This window comes from Labrus bergylta, chromosome 12 (genome assembly GCF_963930695.1).
Source record: "Labrus bergylta chromosome 12, fLabBer1.1, whole genome shotgun sequence".
Taxonomy (NCBI): Eukaryota; Metazoa; Chordata; class Actinopteri; order Labriformes; family Labridae; genus Labrus; species Labrus bergylta.
In genome coordinates, this window is record NC_089206.1 from 21788752 (window position 1) to 21801274 (window position 12523).

At 42.0% G+C, this 12523-nt stretch overlaps 2 protein-coding genes across 5 annotated transcripts; both read right to left on the reverse strand.

The window, feature by feature from the left end:
- Window positions 1–213: 213 nt before the first annotated feature.
- Window positions 214–7326, reverse strand: LOC109981543 (histone-lysine N-methyltransferase SUV39H1). Of its 2 annotated transcripts, none has more exons than XM_020630375.3 (6): window positions 6774–7326; window positions 5653–5798; window positions 4437–5093; window positions 3692–3838; window positions 3002–3131; window positions 214–1523 (listed from the first exon to the last, which is right to left on the reverse strand). In XM_020630375.3, exons 1-6 carry the CDS (start codon window positions 6790–6792, stop codon window positions 1390–1392), a joined length of 1233 nt encoding a protein of 410 aa, XP_020486031.1. In that variant the 5' UTR covers window positions 6793–7326; the 3' UTR covers window positions 214–1389. The 2 variants fall into 2 exon arrangements, with proteins under 2 accessions (XP_020486031.1, XP_020486030.1); XM_020630374.3 differs by having other exon boundaries at window positions 4437–5096.
- A 140-nt stretch (window positions 7327–7466) lies between these two features.
- Window positions 7467–12421, reverse strand: si:dkey-16n15.6 (organic solute transporter subunit alpha). 3 transcript variants are annotated; one of them, XM_020630372.3, is made up of 8 exons: window positions 12273–12421; window positions 12108–12199; window positions 11647–11798; window positions 11476–11549; window positions 11236–11391; window positions 10761–10872; window positions 9271–9523; window positions 7467–8328 (listed from the first exon to the last, which is right to left on the reverse strand). In XM_020630372.3, the coding sequence occupies exons 2-8, from the start codon at window positions 12172–12174 to the stop codon at window positions 7901–7903; spliced, it is 1242 nt and encodes a 413-aa protein (XP_020486028.1). In that variant the 5' UTR covers window positions 12175–12199; window positions 12273–12421; the 3' UTR covers window positions 7467–7900. The 3 variants fall into 3 exon arrangements, with proteins under 3 accessions (XP_020486028.1, XP_020486029.1, XP_020486026.1); XM_020630373.3 differs by having other exon boundaries at window positions 10761–10869; window positions 12108–12328; XM_020630370.3 differs by having other exon boundaries at window positions 12108–12326.
- Window positions 12422–12523: the final 102 nt, after the last annotated feature.

Consider the following 12523-nt stretch of genomic DNA (forward strand, 5'->3'; position numbering starts at 1 on the left):
TCCGAGGGAACAAAGCAATAAATGTTTATCTATATTTATATCTAAAGATCAAAGGTCAATCTAAGAAAGATATTTGAGGATATTTTGGTATCTAATATTTTTCCTTCCCAATATCTTTATCGTATCGGCCACAAAAATCCCTATCGGCCGGGCTCTATTCAGAACAGATGCACACGTTGATCTGGCAGTTCATACTTAAACATAACAATGAAAAAGCCTCAAGTTTTTAATCAAAGTGAGAGTTACAAATCGACTATGAACTCCACTGAGCATCAGCAGCATAATGGAAAGAGTAAAAAAAATAAAAACACATTTTAAAGAAGCTAAAAGGATTCAGATTTGCCAGAGATCAGCAGAGCGTGAAAGTCTTTGAGTTTAGATTCATGAAAACATACATATATGAATGTATTTAACTACGCATTGTTTTCTTTTCCTTGTATGAAGACAAGTGGATTCTTCCTGCACCTTCGGAAAAAAAAAGTGACAAAAAAAGTTTGCCTCTACTGGTGTTGTAGTAAAAAACCAAACTAACCAAGATCAAGACACATCTGAAACCAGAGTGCTCCGAGACCAAGACCATAAATATCAATTTCTTTTAGAAAGAGGTGTTTTCCTTCTAATCACAGTAATGACTTGGAAAAATATCCTATCAGTAGTGGTCTTGATTTCAAATCTGGAGTCTACCCGGTCTGAGACAGAGACAAGACCGAGTAAAAATGTTTTTGATTTTGAGACAAGACCTTAAAAAAATGGACCGATTTTGAGTTCTACATTGCCTCTTCATTGTACTGCTTGAACAAAACAAAATAAAACACATGAACTGAAATGAAAGCCAGCGTTGTTAACGAGATGAATAAGTCGAGATCTCAAGAAAAGCTCCTGAATTTACTCGTTAATTTCATCTCATTAGAATATACTGACACTTTGCCGAGTGCCTCTTGTGACCATTTAATATGATAAAAATAAAAAATAAATGCCTCCAATCGATGTGTTGGTAATAATGTCAAATATGCTTCAACGGCAACAGCGGCCCTGCAAATTAATGTGTCATCTTCTGTACATGCACGCTCGCACATCTATCTCCACGTGTCTAGCCATTAAAAAAGGGAACAGAGAAGAACGTTTAAAAAAAAAAACATGAATTACTCAAAGTACTGAAATAATCCACTGTAAGAGTCCTGAATCTTCAGACAAACATTGAGTTTCCACTTCCTGTTTGATTCATTCAACACTCTGCTCTGTGTTTTTTTTTTTTACCTCCAAAGAGTTCATTGCTTTCACATAGAAAAGGTTGGCGGCGAATTTCACCCTTGTAAACGAAACAAATATGTACATATGTCCACTTCTTTACACAGACGAGGGCGTGTTTGCCCCGCAGCGGTCTCCTCGTCAGAACAGGTACTTTCGACACGAGTCTGAGCCGCACCGGCACTCCACTCGAGTCCTCTTTTTCGGAGAGCTGGGCAGCCCCGCCAGGCTGAAACTGGAGTCCATTTTGGTGCTTTCTGTGTCCACTGGATCGACTGGAAACAAACGGGAGTCAGGTTACTGAGAGGTCACTACAAGAGCACGCTAAGCTAAGCTAAACATTCAGCCCGCTGAACATGAAGGGCGACTTTCAGATGATTATTCCCTTACTGACAAAGACTAAACCTGCACTATGTTCAAATCCACTTCTTCTTCTTTTACATAAACAGTTACTGCATTGTGCACACTTACACTTCCTAATGTCCACCTACCATTTTGCACGTCTCACACGGTACTTTTTTGCAACACGTGGTCAGTCTTGAATCCAAAATGAGTCCAAGTGAGAGCAGTGCTGTTTCCTTTTTCTCAATGCAAAAGGTCCTCGTCATCAACCTCATCTTCCTCACTCTTCTCTCCCTCCCTGAGCTAATGCGCTAGCTAACCTCGCAGCTGCCTCCAAAATGACATCGAGCCGCTCGGCGCGTCATAGAGAAAGTTGGGACGGCAGTTTGTATGAAGCGTATTCTGTCAGCTTGCAACAGAAGCAACGCAAGGAAATGACAAGAATAAATTGTTCTTTCCCTGATTGCCAAAAAAAGAAAACACTCGTTTGTTTCTGCTTTACTTTTCTATGATGAATAAATTTGATTTCACACATTGCAAGTTTGAAGCGTACAACAAACTATGATTTAATAACTAAAGTAAATCCCAACTCTCCCAATCTTCCTGCTGCAGGAGCCATGATGTGTGTTTTTTGACCTCTGTTGATTATTTGTTATGTTAAATGGGTTTGATTGAGGACATCAGCAGTGGTCGTTGTTTGACCTTATTATACCTGCATGTTCAGTTGTGTGTCAGGAGGACAGACTGTGAGTATGTTTGCATAAAGTCTGTTAACCGTCATCTTACTCATTACCATCAATTATCTTAATCTTCTGGACTTTGAGTCTACAATCTTCAAAAACAAAGACTTTAAATGAGCCAAACATCGGAGATAACACGACAAAACATTTTAAATTGAGAGCGCTATAACCCAGAACTTCCACCAGATACGCGTGCATTGTGTGTACGCTCCAAGCTCCCTCGTCCATCAACACCCACAGGCTGCGTTCTCAGAGAGTAATATAAAGTACTGAACTTTATATGAACCACTGAACAGCTGGAGTGCAGAGACAAAGGAGTTCCCGCATTAATTCCAGATTCATTTGGAAAGCATTAGTAATACGATGTATGTGGTATAAAACCGTTTAAACAAAACACAACATACAGTCGTTGTTCTGAACCGTCGTAACTGAGTGTTTTATTCTGAAAAATAAAGCAGATGTGTATCCGCTGATGGAGCTGAGACGCAGCGGAGCCAGTGAAAGAACACACACACACACTGACTAAAGTGTAAATCAGCTCTGCTAACATGACGGAGCGAAGACGGACCGAAACACATCTGCTGGAATTTTGGGGTTAGACTGAAAGCTAAGCTCTCCCTGGTTTTAGTTAAATCTAAAACATGTTTATCTGCTGAATCAGCAACACTTACTCTGCATCTTGTAGTCGAAGGTGAGCTCCTCTCCTGCCCGAATGGCCCGTGTTGAAAACAAAGCGATCCTCGGGAGCCTCTCGTCGATGTTATCGATGAAGACGTTAAAAACTTGCAGGTTGGGGTTACACTGCAAAAAAAAGAACGACATCTGTATCAGAAGCTTTTATTCACACTCGGGGTAAAAAAGACAGCTGAACACATTTAAAGGCTTGATGTGATTTTTCACACTTAAATGTAATATAAATCAAGTATATCCTCCGAAAATAACTCTGTGTGTAATGACTGTCTACAATGGGTGTAACACCCGAGTCCCACTGTCTGTGATGTTTTCAGAGTCCTATCTTCACTTTGTTTACATCGCCCAGACGGCCGGCTGACTCCTCCCCTCGTGTATAAAAGTTGTTTAATTGAGGGACTAGAGAAAAGAAGAATAACATACTGTACTCACTGCTTAACTGTGTTTCTAGATCACGCTCATTTCAGGTAAATTTACATGCAGTGTGAAGATACGAGCATAATAAAGATCGCTAGCATTAGCATGCTAACACAACAATGCAGCATGAGTTGTTTTGGTTTCATGCAGGTGCTCAAGGGCGACATCTGCTGGATCAAAAAAATCGCATATAAAGCCTTTAAAATCCTCTGAATGTTTGACTATGATCCATCCACAGATGAAAGGATACTCACGCTGTGGTTGACGAAGTGGGAGATGTTGCCGAGGTGAGCTGCGTCCACCGTGTACACGTCCTCCACGTAGTCCAGGTCAAACAGGTATGTGGAGCCTTGGCGGTCGTACACGTGACCCCTCCTCTCCGCTTCGTCTGTGGTGATGATCTGAGAGAAACAAGACCGGGTGATATTTAAACGGATACCAAACATTTTTTTAGGCACAACATATAGATAATGTCTGATTTTAAAAACTCAAAATAATGAGTTTAAATATTTATCAGACGATCAAATGTCACAAACTCAACAAGGGGGACGTTTTTGACCGCTCAGAGGCAAAACAAAAAGAAGCATCGTGAGACTGGAAACAGCAGAAGCCGCTTTGCAATCCAATAGAAGAAGAGTTGCTTCAGCCTGCAGAAGCAGAACTGGTGGTGATTCCTGCAACGTCCTCCCTGTCTGCTGATTGGCTGCATAAGATTCAGGTTGTTTTTAACCAGGATGTGATCGGGTTATCAGGTAGGTAGTGCCTGACAATATTACAAAAAGGATCCCTACAGAGACAGAATTTTTTGGATGAAGAGGAAAATTCCTATTCAAACCGGTAATAACCGTCGCAGTGCTCCAGTCACACAAAAAATTCAGTCTGCATTGCGTTAAGAAACAACAAATCATCAGATCAGAAAATCCCAAATCAGAGAGCTGCATGAGTCGTAAACATTAAAAAACGACTTTCCCTGACGATGATTAAAAAACCAGGGCTTACCTCGCCCACGTACTCCATGACGAAAGTGTTCTTCTTGATGTGCTGCAGCGCGCGGACGCCCCACCCACGCCCGTTCTCCGTCTTAAAGATGCAAAGGTCGAACTGGATCCCCTTCTGCACCACTCTGTTCGGACAATCCGTGCCACAGCAGCACCGAGAGTTACACTCGTATATGGGCTTCCCCGCCCTGATCCGGAGCTGCCCCTTCTCATTGTAGGCCATGCGGTGCAGCGAGGCGCCGGGGCAGCAGCCGTTCACCGGATCCTCGAAGCAGTTCTTACAGTCACATCCCACCGCCATCTCGTCCAACACGATGCCCTGCCCTACTTTGTAGTTGTTGATGTAGGTAAAGTTTTTCGGCGGGCCCTCGAAGTCCACATCGTTGATGACAAAAATTCGACCGGGGCTGTTGCGAGTCTGGTTCAAGTGGTTCTCCCAGCGCTGCAGAGTCTGACGGAGTTTGGCTTTCTGCACAAGGAACGTGGAAACTTCCTTGTCCAGCTTTTTGGGGATGCAGCGTCTCTTGTGGCGCCTCAGCTCCTTTTCCAGATCCAGGTGGAACTGCTTCATCAGCTTGGTGCATTTGAGGTTCCTCTTGGGTTCCCAGGAATTCTCCGACTCAGGAAAGCCCCTCCACTTAACCAGGTAGAACTCCTCCTCCTCATCAAACACAAAACAACTTCAGTTAGGGACTGGATTCTTTATCGGGTCGACAAAGAATAGATACTGCACATTTTATGTTTATGTTAAATTGAGTGAAAAATGAAAGTATGCAAACCTATGGTTTGTAGTTAATTGAGGAAGTGAGGGTGTGGCCTGCCTTTGTGCCCACAACATGACAAATGTGCTTTTCTGTCCTTACGCATGCTGCATTTTTGTCAACACACTTTTGGTATTAATCCAACACCCTGTTACATAAATCTCTCCCCCTGCTACACCAACAAAATAATTTTGCGGACGTCTCTCCCCTATATTTAGGGCTAGATAAGAACCATTCAGTCAACTATCATATGAGTGAGAGCTGTCAGATGGGGCCCGCTTAGGGAGGTTTCCTACTGTCATTTAGAGCCCCAAGAAGATTCCTGCCTTGCCTGTTGACAAGCAGCACCTCTGATCAATGTACAGTATGAAAGGTATGCAGTGCATGCTTGAAATAGACCAAACAGTGAAGCTGTAAACGGCAGTAAATCGTCATATATGTTTGATTTCTTCTTACCTTTGTCTTCTTGTAGTCACACAGGAACTCCACCTCATACTCATTGACGTTGGCTTTGTTCACCCCAAGCTCTTTACAGTGAAGCCCTGCAGTGCGACACAGAGCCTCCAGCTCATCCCATGACACTTTACAGGGCACGCTGCAAACTGACACACAGAAAAATCACTTTAAAAAAAAAAAACTTTGAAAAACAAATGCTCCAAAGTCTACACCAAACTCCACTTAAAAATGTGTGAATTTAAAAGCAACACTGCTTGCTGCTGAAATATGCCAAGTAACAACACATGGTTTTGACACTTGTTGATAATAGTCGAAGGCATGTGTTAATTCGGCATACATATAACCCCATGATGAGCATTTTATTGCAATAAAATCTCATTTTTAATCTTAATATCCCCGCTTTCTACCGACAAACACGACAGTGGAAGACTTCACAGAAAGCAGGCTGAAGCAGACAGTTTACCAAACGGTGTCATGCAGAGAGCAATCACAGAAGCTAAATCTCTCATGTAATTTGAACATTGCAGTTTTAATAAGCAGATATAAGTGACAAACAGAGATGGTTTACGTATGATAGTTTAGAAAAGGTCATCGACACAATGCATCTAAAAGAGTTTCGGAGCATGCAAGTCACTTTTGTCATACAGGTACTTTTTTTAAACTCGTGCATGACAAAAAATATTCAATTAAAACACAAAGTATTTGCACGAAAACCTGCAGGAGAGGCTGCATGGCGCGTTAAGCTTACAGTTTTGCCGCTAAACCACGCAGCCTGTCCGTACAATGCAATGGTGCCACAGTAACTTTAAAAAGCGATTAATGTACGCCTCCCGTAATCGATATCACAGACACGATTGATCGAAGTTAATCTCCATTCAATCGACAACAATTTCTACACAAAGGAGGCTGGATTTAACCGCCTGGTACTTCATTTGACTTCGCTTTCTTCTCAAACTAACAATAACTTTACATCGAATTTGTGTTGTAGTTACGTAAACGTAAGAATAACCACGCGTGTACAGCTACAGTTTTCGACGTGTTTTCACTAAGTCTCACGCAAACGTAAAGGTTTAAAGCCGTGAGTTTGAATATTACGTCGTTTGAGTTCCCCCATGAGTTACCTTTCAAATTTTCCGCCATGTTTTCCGCACAGCCGCCAAAATAAGAGCAGCAGCAGCGCAGGGAAGGGTTGTGACGCACAAAAGACTGAGGCGGCTGCTGATTGGACGAGGGGCAGCTATCGCCCCTGTGATTGGCTAAGAGGCGGTGAGGAGGGTTTACCGGAAGAGAAAGGATGTCGTAGGAAGCTAGCAGGATTCAGAAAGTAGTTACGGCAGTATTTCTGCTTCTTGGTGGGAAACTTGAAGGGTAGTAAGTCTTTAAAAACATTAATTAATCCCAGCATTAACAATAGAAGTACAAACTAAAATATAACCGTCACCTGATCCATGATACAACGTTATTTCTGTCACAGTTAATTTTAACTAAATACTTTCAACATGTAGTTTAAAGGGACCTGTGAGCGAGCATTTCCTTTTCATTTATTTATAATAGTTTATTTTTAATTATCCAGGAACAAAAAGATGAATAATCTCATATCTGCTCTTCTCTCACAAGACATTAAAGGGGACAGTTTTTTTGAACATATATTTGGGTAACCTGAGTGTCTACCGACCAAAAAAATGTGATCTAAACCCATCCAGTCCTTTGTTTGTGGTCTGCATAAGTCTTACAACACAGAGAAAAATGTTCATTTTCAAATGTGCATTGTGATGTCACAAGTTGTCACAAGTCAATAAAGACAAGCAGTCAGATACATTTGAAATCCCTTTTTTTTTTTTTTAGAAAGTGCTTTAGAAACCAAAATCAACATACATGACTCTACATTGTAAACACAAATAAATATGGGTGAAGGTCACAGCGGGAAAATCTACGAGCAAAGTCAGTACGCAAGAATCGATTATGATCTGTCACTACATCGATACAGAATCGTCCACATCCGCATCGTAAAAACAATTCAATCAACACCCCTGGTTAAGTTTAAGCTGTACAGGTTTGGTGACTCTGCATAATGTTGAGAATGAGTATTTACAGTCAGGCAAAGTCTTCTCTGTAAATACGTATATGTGTCTGTTTTTGCTCCATATGTAATATCACAGGGTGTCCAGTTCCAAGGTAAGTCCTTATGCCCGCATGCATCCAATCCAGGGCCATCATAATCTAGTCTTCTGTTTGATGCCATCACCTGTCAAACCATCGTAACATCTTTAGATTCCTGATAGTTCACATCAGCCCTGACAGTAACATGGGTCACGTCTACATCAGTTTCCTCTACAGGCCCGAGCTCCACTGGCTCCGGTCTGCGTGACCTCCTAGCCGGAGGAAAGGGGAAACCCTCCAGAGGTGTGTGCTCGATCTTACACAGGCTGTCCTCCATGTTACTGTAGCTGTGATGATCGGAGGCACTGCTGAGGCAGCGTCTGGGCCTAACCTCCTCTGACCTCTGTCCTGGCTCTGGACGAGTCCTCTGAACGTCGTCTGTTTGAACGGCTTTGTCCGTCACACCCACCAGCCTCTCCTCGTCCTCCACCACGCTCGGCTCCACCTTACGGAAAGTGTGGCGGGCGTACAGGCCGATGCAGAACATCTCCACGATCACACAATAGTGGTAGATCACTGAAGTTAGACAGAGAACACAACAAGCAGGTTCACAAACCATTCTTTTCCAATATTGGATTACTGTCATATGTCCTTTTTACTGCTGTGCACCTCGATACAGGTCGCTCTTCAATCTGATTTTTATAATACTATATATAACTATAAATCTGCAGCTAGTTGTCCATTTCATGCCTGAGTTTAGATTTTAAAAGTGTTCACTAAAATGTCTGTGAAATGTATTTTAATCGTCTGCTCTAGAAAGACCAAGAAAATGGATCACATCAGTCCAGTTCTGAGGTCTGTACACTGGCTCCCAGTCTGTCAGAGAAAAGACTTTAAAATCCTGCTGCTGGTTTATAAAGCGCTTAATGGTTTAGGGCCAAAATACATTAGTGACCTCCTGATTAATTACGAACCATCCAGACCGCTCAGATCGTCTGGGACAGGTCTGCTCTCTGTCCCCAGAGTCAGAACCAAACATGGAGAAGCAGTGTTCAGTTTCTATGCTCCTTATATCTGGATCAAACTCCCAGAAAACTGCAGGTCTGCTGAAACTCTGAGCTCTTTTAAATCCAGGTTGAAGACACACCTGTTTACAGCTGCCTTTAATTAAACAGCTTTAATAAGATTTTAAACTTTAACTCTGCACTGTTGTTTTTTTTTTTACTTGATTTATTTCAATTAATTTCATTTGAATTATTTTTATTTGAACATATTTTCAGATTTATTAATTTCTTTTCTCTGTCATGATGCTTTTTGATGTCTTGTGTGAAGCACTTTGAATTACCTTGTTGTTGAAATGTGCGACATAAATAAACTTGCCTTGCTCTTTGATGCAAACCTTCACACAGACTCTAAAATGATTCCTACAATTGATCAACTGAGGGGAATGTATGTGACATTTACATATGTGAACACGTGCAGTGCTAGATGAGCAAACATGTTTGTCCTGTGACTTACACTGGGACCTGGTCAGGGTGGAGAAAGGTGGCGTGCAGGGGATCACCTCCAGAGCCCCCATGGTCTCTAAGATGCCGCTCTGCAGGCCGCAGAGCACCAATACCACGATGATGCAGATGAACTTGGCACTCAGTCCGTAGCCATGTAGAGCACTCTTTGTGGCTTTGTAGAACAGGAGGTGGCCGTAAAAGGACACAAAGGTGGACACACATATGATGGCGTTCACATACAGGTTTGGGTTGACAGAATCCACCTGGAGATGAAGAAGGTGGTTGTGTACTATTTTAAAAACTACAGTTAGCATTAAGTAACCAACGTTGAGTTTCCTTTTTAAAACTCATGCATGCATCACAGTATTCACACTGACTGTTAATGCAAAAATGCACTGTGAGTACTTCCTTCCTGATCTCTCAAACTTCTCGGATTTTGTTTTATGAGATACTTGTGCACATGGAGATAAAACCGCAAACATTCAGACCATCTTGTCATGTTAACATTCAAACTTCTGTACTTGGCAAGGTCTTTATTTCCAGATTCCCTCAATTCTTTTAGATCCCTTCTTAAAACGTACTTTTACAGACTTGCTTTTATGTGATGTCGTCTTCTTAATGTCTTTTCTTACTGGTTTTACTATTTTTATCTTTATTTACTTCTTACTGTCCTTTTATTTAGGCTCTTTATTTATGCTCTTATCTCGTATTTATGCTCTTATCTTAACTCTTATGTTTTAACTTGGTAATTTCTTATCTTACTTACTTTGTCTAGTCATGTTTTATATATACTTTTTATTTTTATTAATAATATAGGTTTTTTTTTATCCTTTAACCACTTGTTTTTATTTCTTTTACTGCTCTTACCTTCTTATTGCTGTTATCTTTTTATTTTTTTCAGCTCTTTTAGTTTCTTACATCTTTTTAAATCTTTGGTTCCTTTTGGTCTCAGCTCATGTTGTTGGGTTCTTGTGTTTCCTGGGTTCTTATCATGGTTCTTGTGATGGTCGGGTTATATATGTCTGTTGGATATCGTGCAATATGGGTTCTTTTCTGTTGAATTGTATTTAATTATTTTGCATATGTTATGTTCTTGCTGTTATTTATGTTCTTCTGTGTTTGGTTTAGTTTGTTCTTGTTTTTGCTGTTTGTCAAAGCACTTTGTAAACCTGTGTTTTTAAAAGGTGCTATAGAAATAAAGTTATTATTATTATTTATTTGAGGCTTAATGAGGCCTTCAGAGATTCTGCATCAGGCTGTTCCCATCATAGTAGCTCCAGAGACTCCTAATCTGGTCATTAGGGTGACAAACATAGCAAAGCAAAAGTGATTCTTAAGATTTATAAACAGGGTAGCATAGTGGTTAATCTGCTCGCCCCATGTACGGAGGCCACTGTCCTCCAAGCGAGTGGGGTCGGCTTAAAATCAGATCCTGCAGCGTTGCAACAACATGTTCACTGTGATAACAAACACAGGCTGAGGTTTAAATAAATAACTCACATCACCGTAGTCGTACTGTTCATCCGTCCACAGGACCAGAGTGACAAAGAACAGAATGCTGCGGACCACAGAGAGCTGCAGCACAGCGGCCATCATCCAACCACGGCTGCTGCTGCGCACAAGACGAGGGACAAAATAATCAACAAGTATGCAGCAGGAGAGGTCACAACTTTAGGTAACTTTAAGACATGTCAACCAAAATCTTAAAAAAGTGGATCTGACGAGAATTACCAACCCTGCCTTTAAGTGAAAAGTATTCATACAAACACTTATTTCTTCATACGATGGAGTCGCCCCCTGATGTCTATTATACGGATTGCATGTTTAAGACATATAGCTTTTGTTTGAGTGTCAGTCAGTCAGGTTGATATATCACAAATGAAGCTCATGAGAAAGCAGTACTGGCTATGAACACAAACCACCTCCAGCTCAGGGGCAACGTGCTAATCAGGCCGGTGTTTGGTGTGTGACCTACCTGCTGATGGACACCATTGGGAGACAGCAGCAGCAGCAACAGGGGAACGGGTCTGGAGATACCCGCTGTCCGGACAGAGCGGACAGCATGCGAGCTTTCCCTCCGAAGAAGTCTGTGATGAGTCCCATGAACTTCAGCAAGGTGATGGAGTGATACCTGCACATACAGACACACAGACTCAGCCAGGAGGTGCAGCCACGACAGGTGTGTTTTATCACAGCGTCAGACGTGTTCACTCACAGAGAGGCGATGAAATTACACAGCGAGGAAGAGCGAGGCACATAGAGTGCTATGAGGGAGGTCAACACAAACACCTGAGGAGTTACAAACAAAAGGAAGTTAGAAAGATCAGGGTGGGAATGAGCTGCAGTATAGAGGAGGTATGAAGAACAATAAGGAGGATCCTGTTACCGGGTACATCCCTAATATCCACAGGTAGAGCCATTTACGTCTGGAGGAAGGGATGTGACGCAGGAAGAAGCCCACCTCCTCCAGAAACACCCCGAGTATGATGACAGCCAGGCCGGCCGGGATGAGGAAGAGCCACAGCTCATCTTTAATGGCTGATGGACAACACAGATCACAAATCAAGACTGTCACACTGAAGGCTTCACTGTATTTCAAACATGTAGGTGTTCAGCTTCATATTTAATACAACACCTGTGTTTGCAACCTGTCCTGTCAGAGTCTAACATAAATCCAAAAAACTGTTTGTTCCTCCACTAATTTGGCACTACTGAATACGAGGGTAGCCGATTCCTTTAGCTTCATCTGACTGCGGCTAAATGGTGTGAAAGCCTCCGTCTAACAGGTGACATGTACGAAGCTTGCTAATCATTCAACGACAGATGAAGTTAAGAAAACGTACGTACCACTGAAGACCTGTGAAGACAGAGGGAGCTCAGACCCAATCCAGCTGCAGTTGGTCGTCCTTCCCATTCTGTTTTAATCTTCACCTGTCCACCTGTCGGTAACAAAAGCAGATGAATCAGTCAGCTACAAAAGAGAGACAGCCCACAGCCCCGACCGACCCTAACCTGTGACTCTCCTGGATCAGGGAGGATTCTGAGACGTTTTCTTCTTCTTCCGTGTTGACCTGAACACTTCCTGTCGGACTGAAAACATTAATGATTGACTGGATGCAGGTAAGAGCACAGGTGAGGGATCCAAGTCCATTCTGCACACAGCTGGAAGTTCACCTGAGGAGATATCTCTTTAAAAATACGACTGTGTAAGTTCATTCAAGCTCCAGTAAAAAAAAAAAAAGGCAGGAAAGCATTCTCAGATA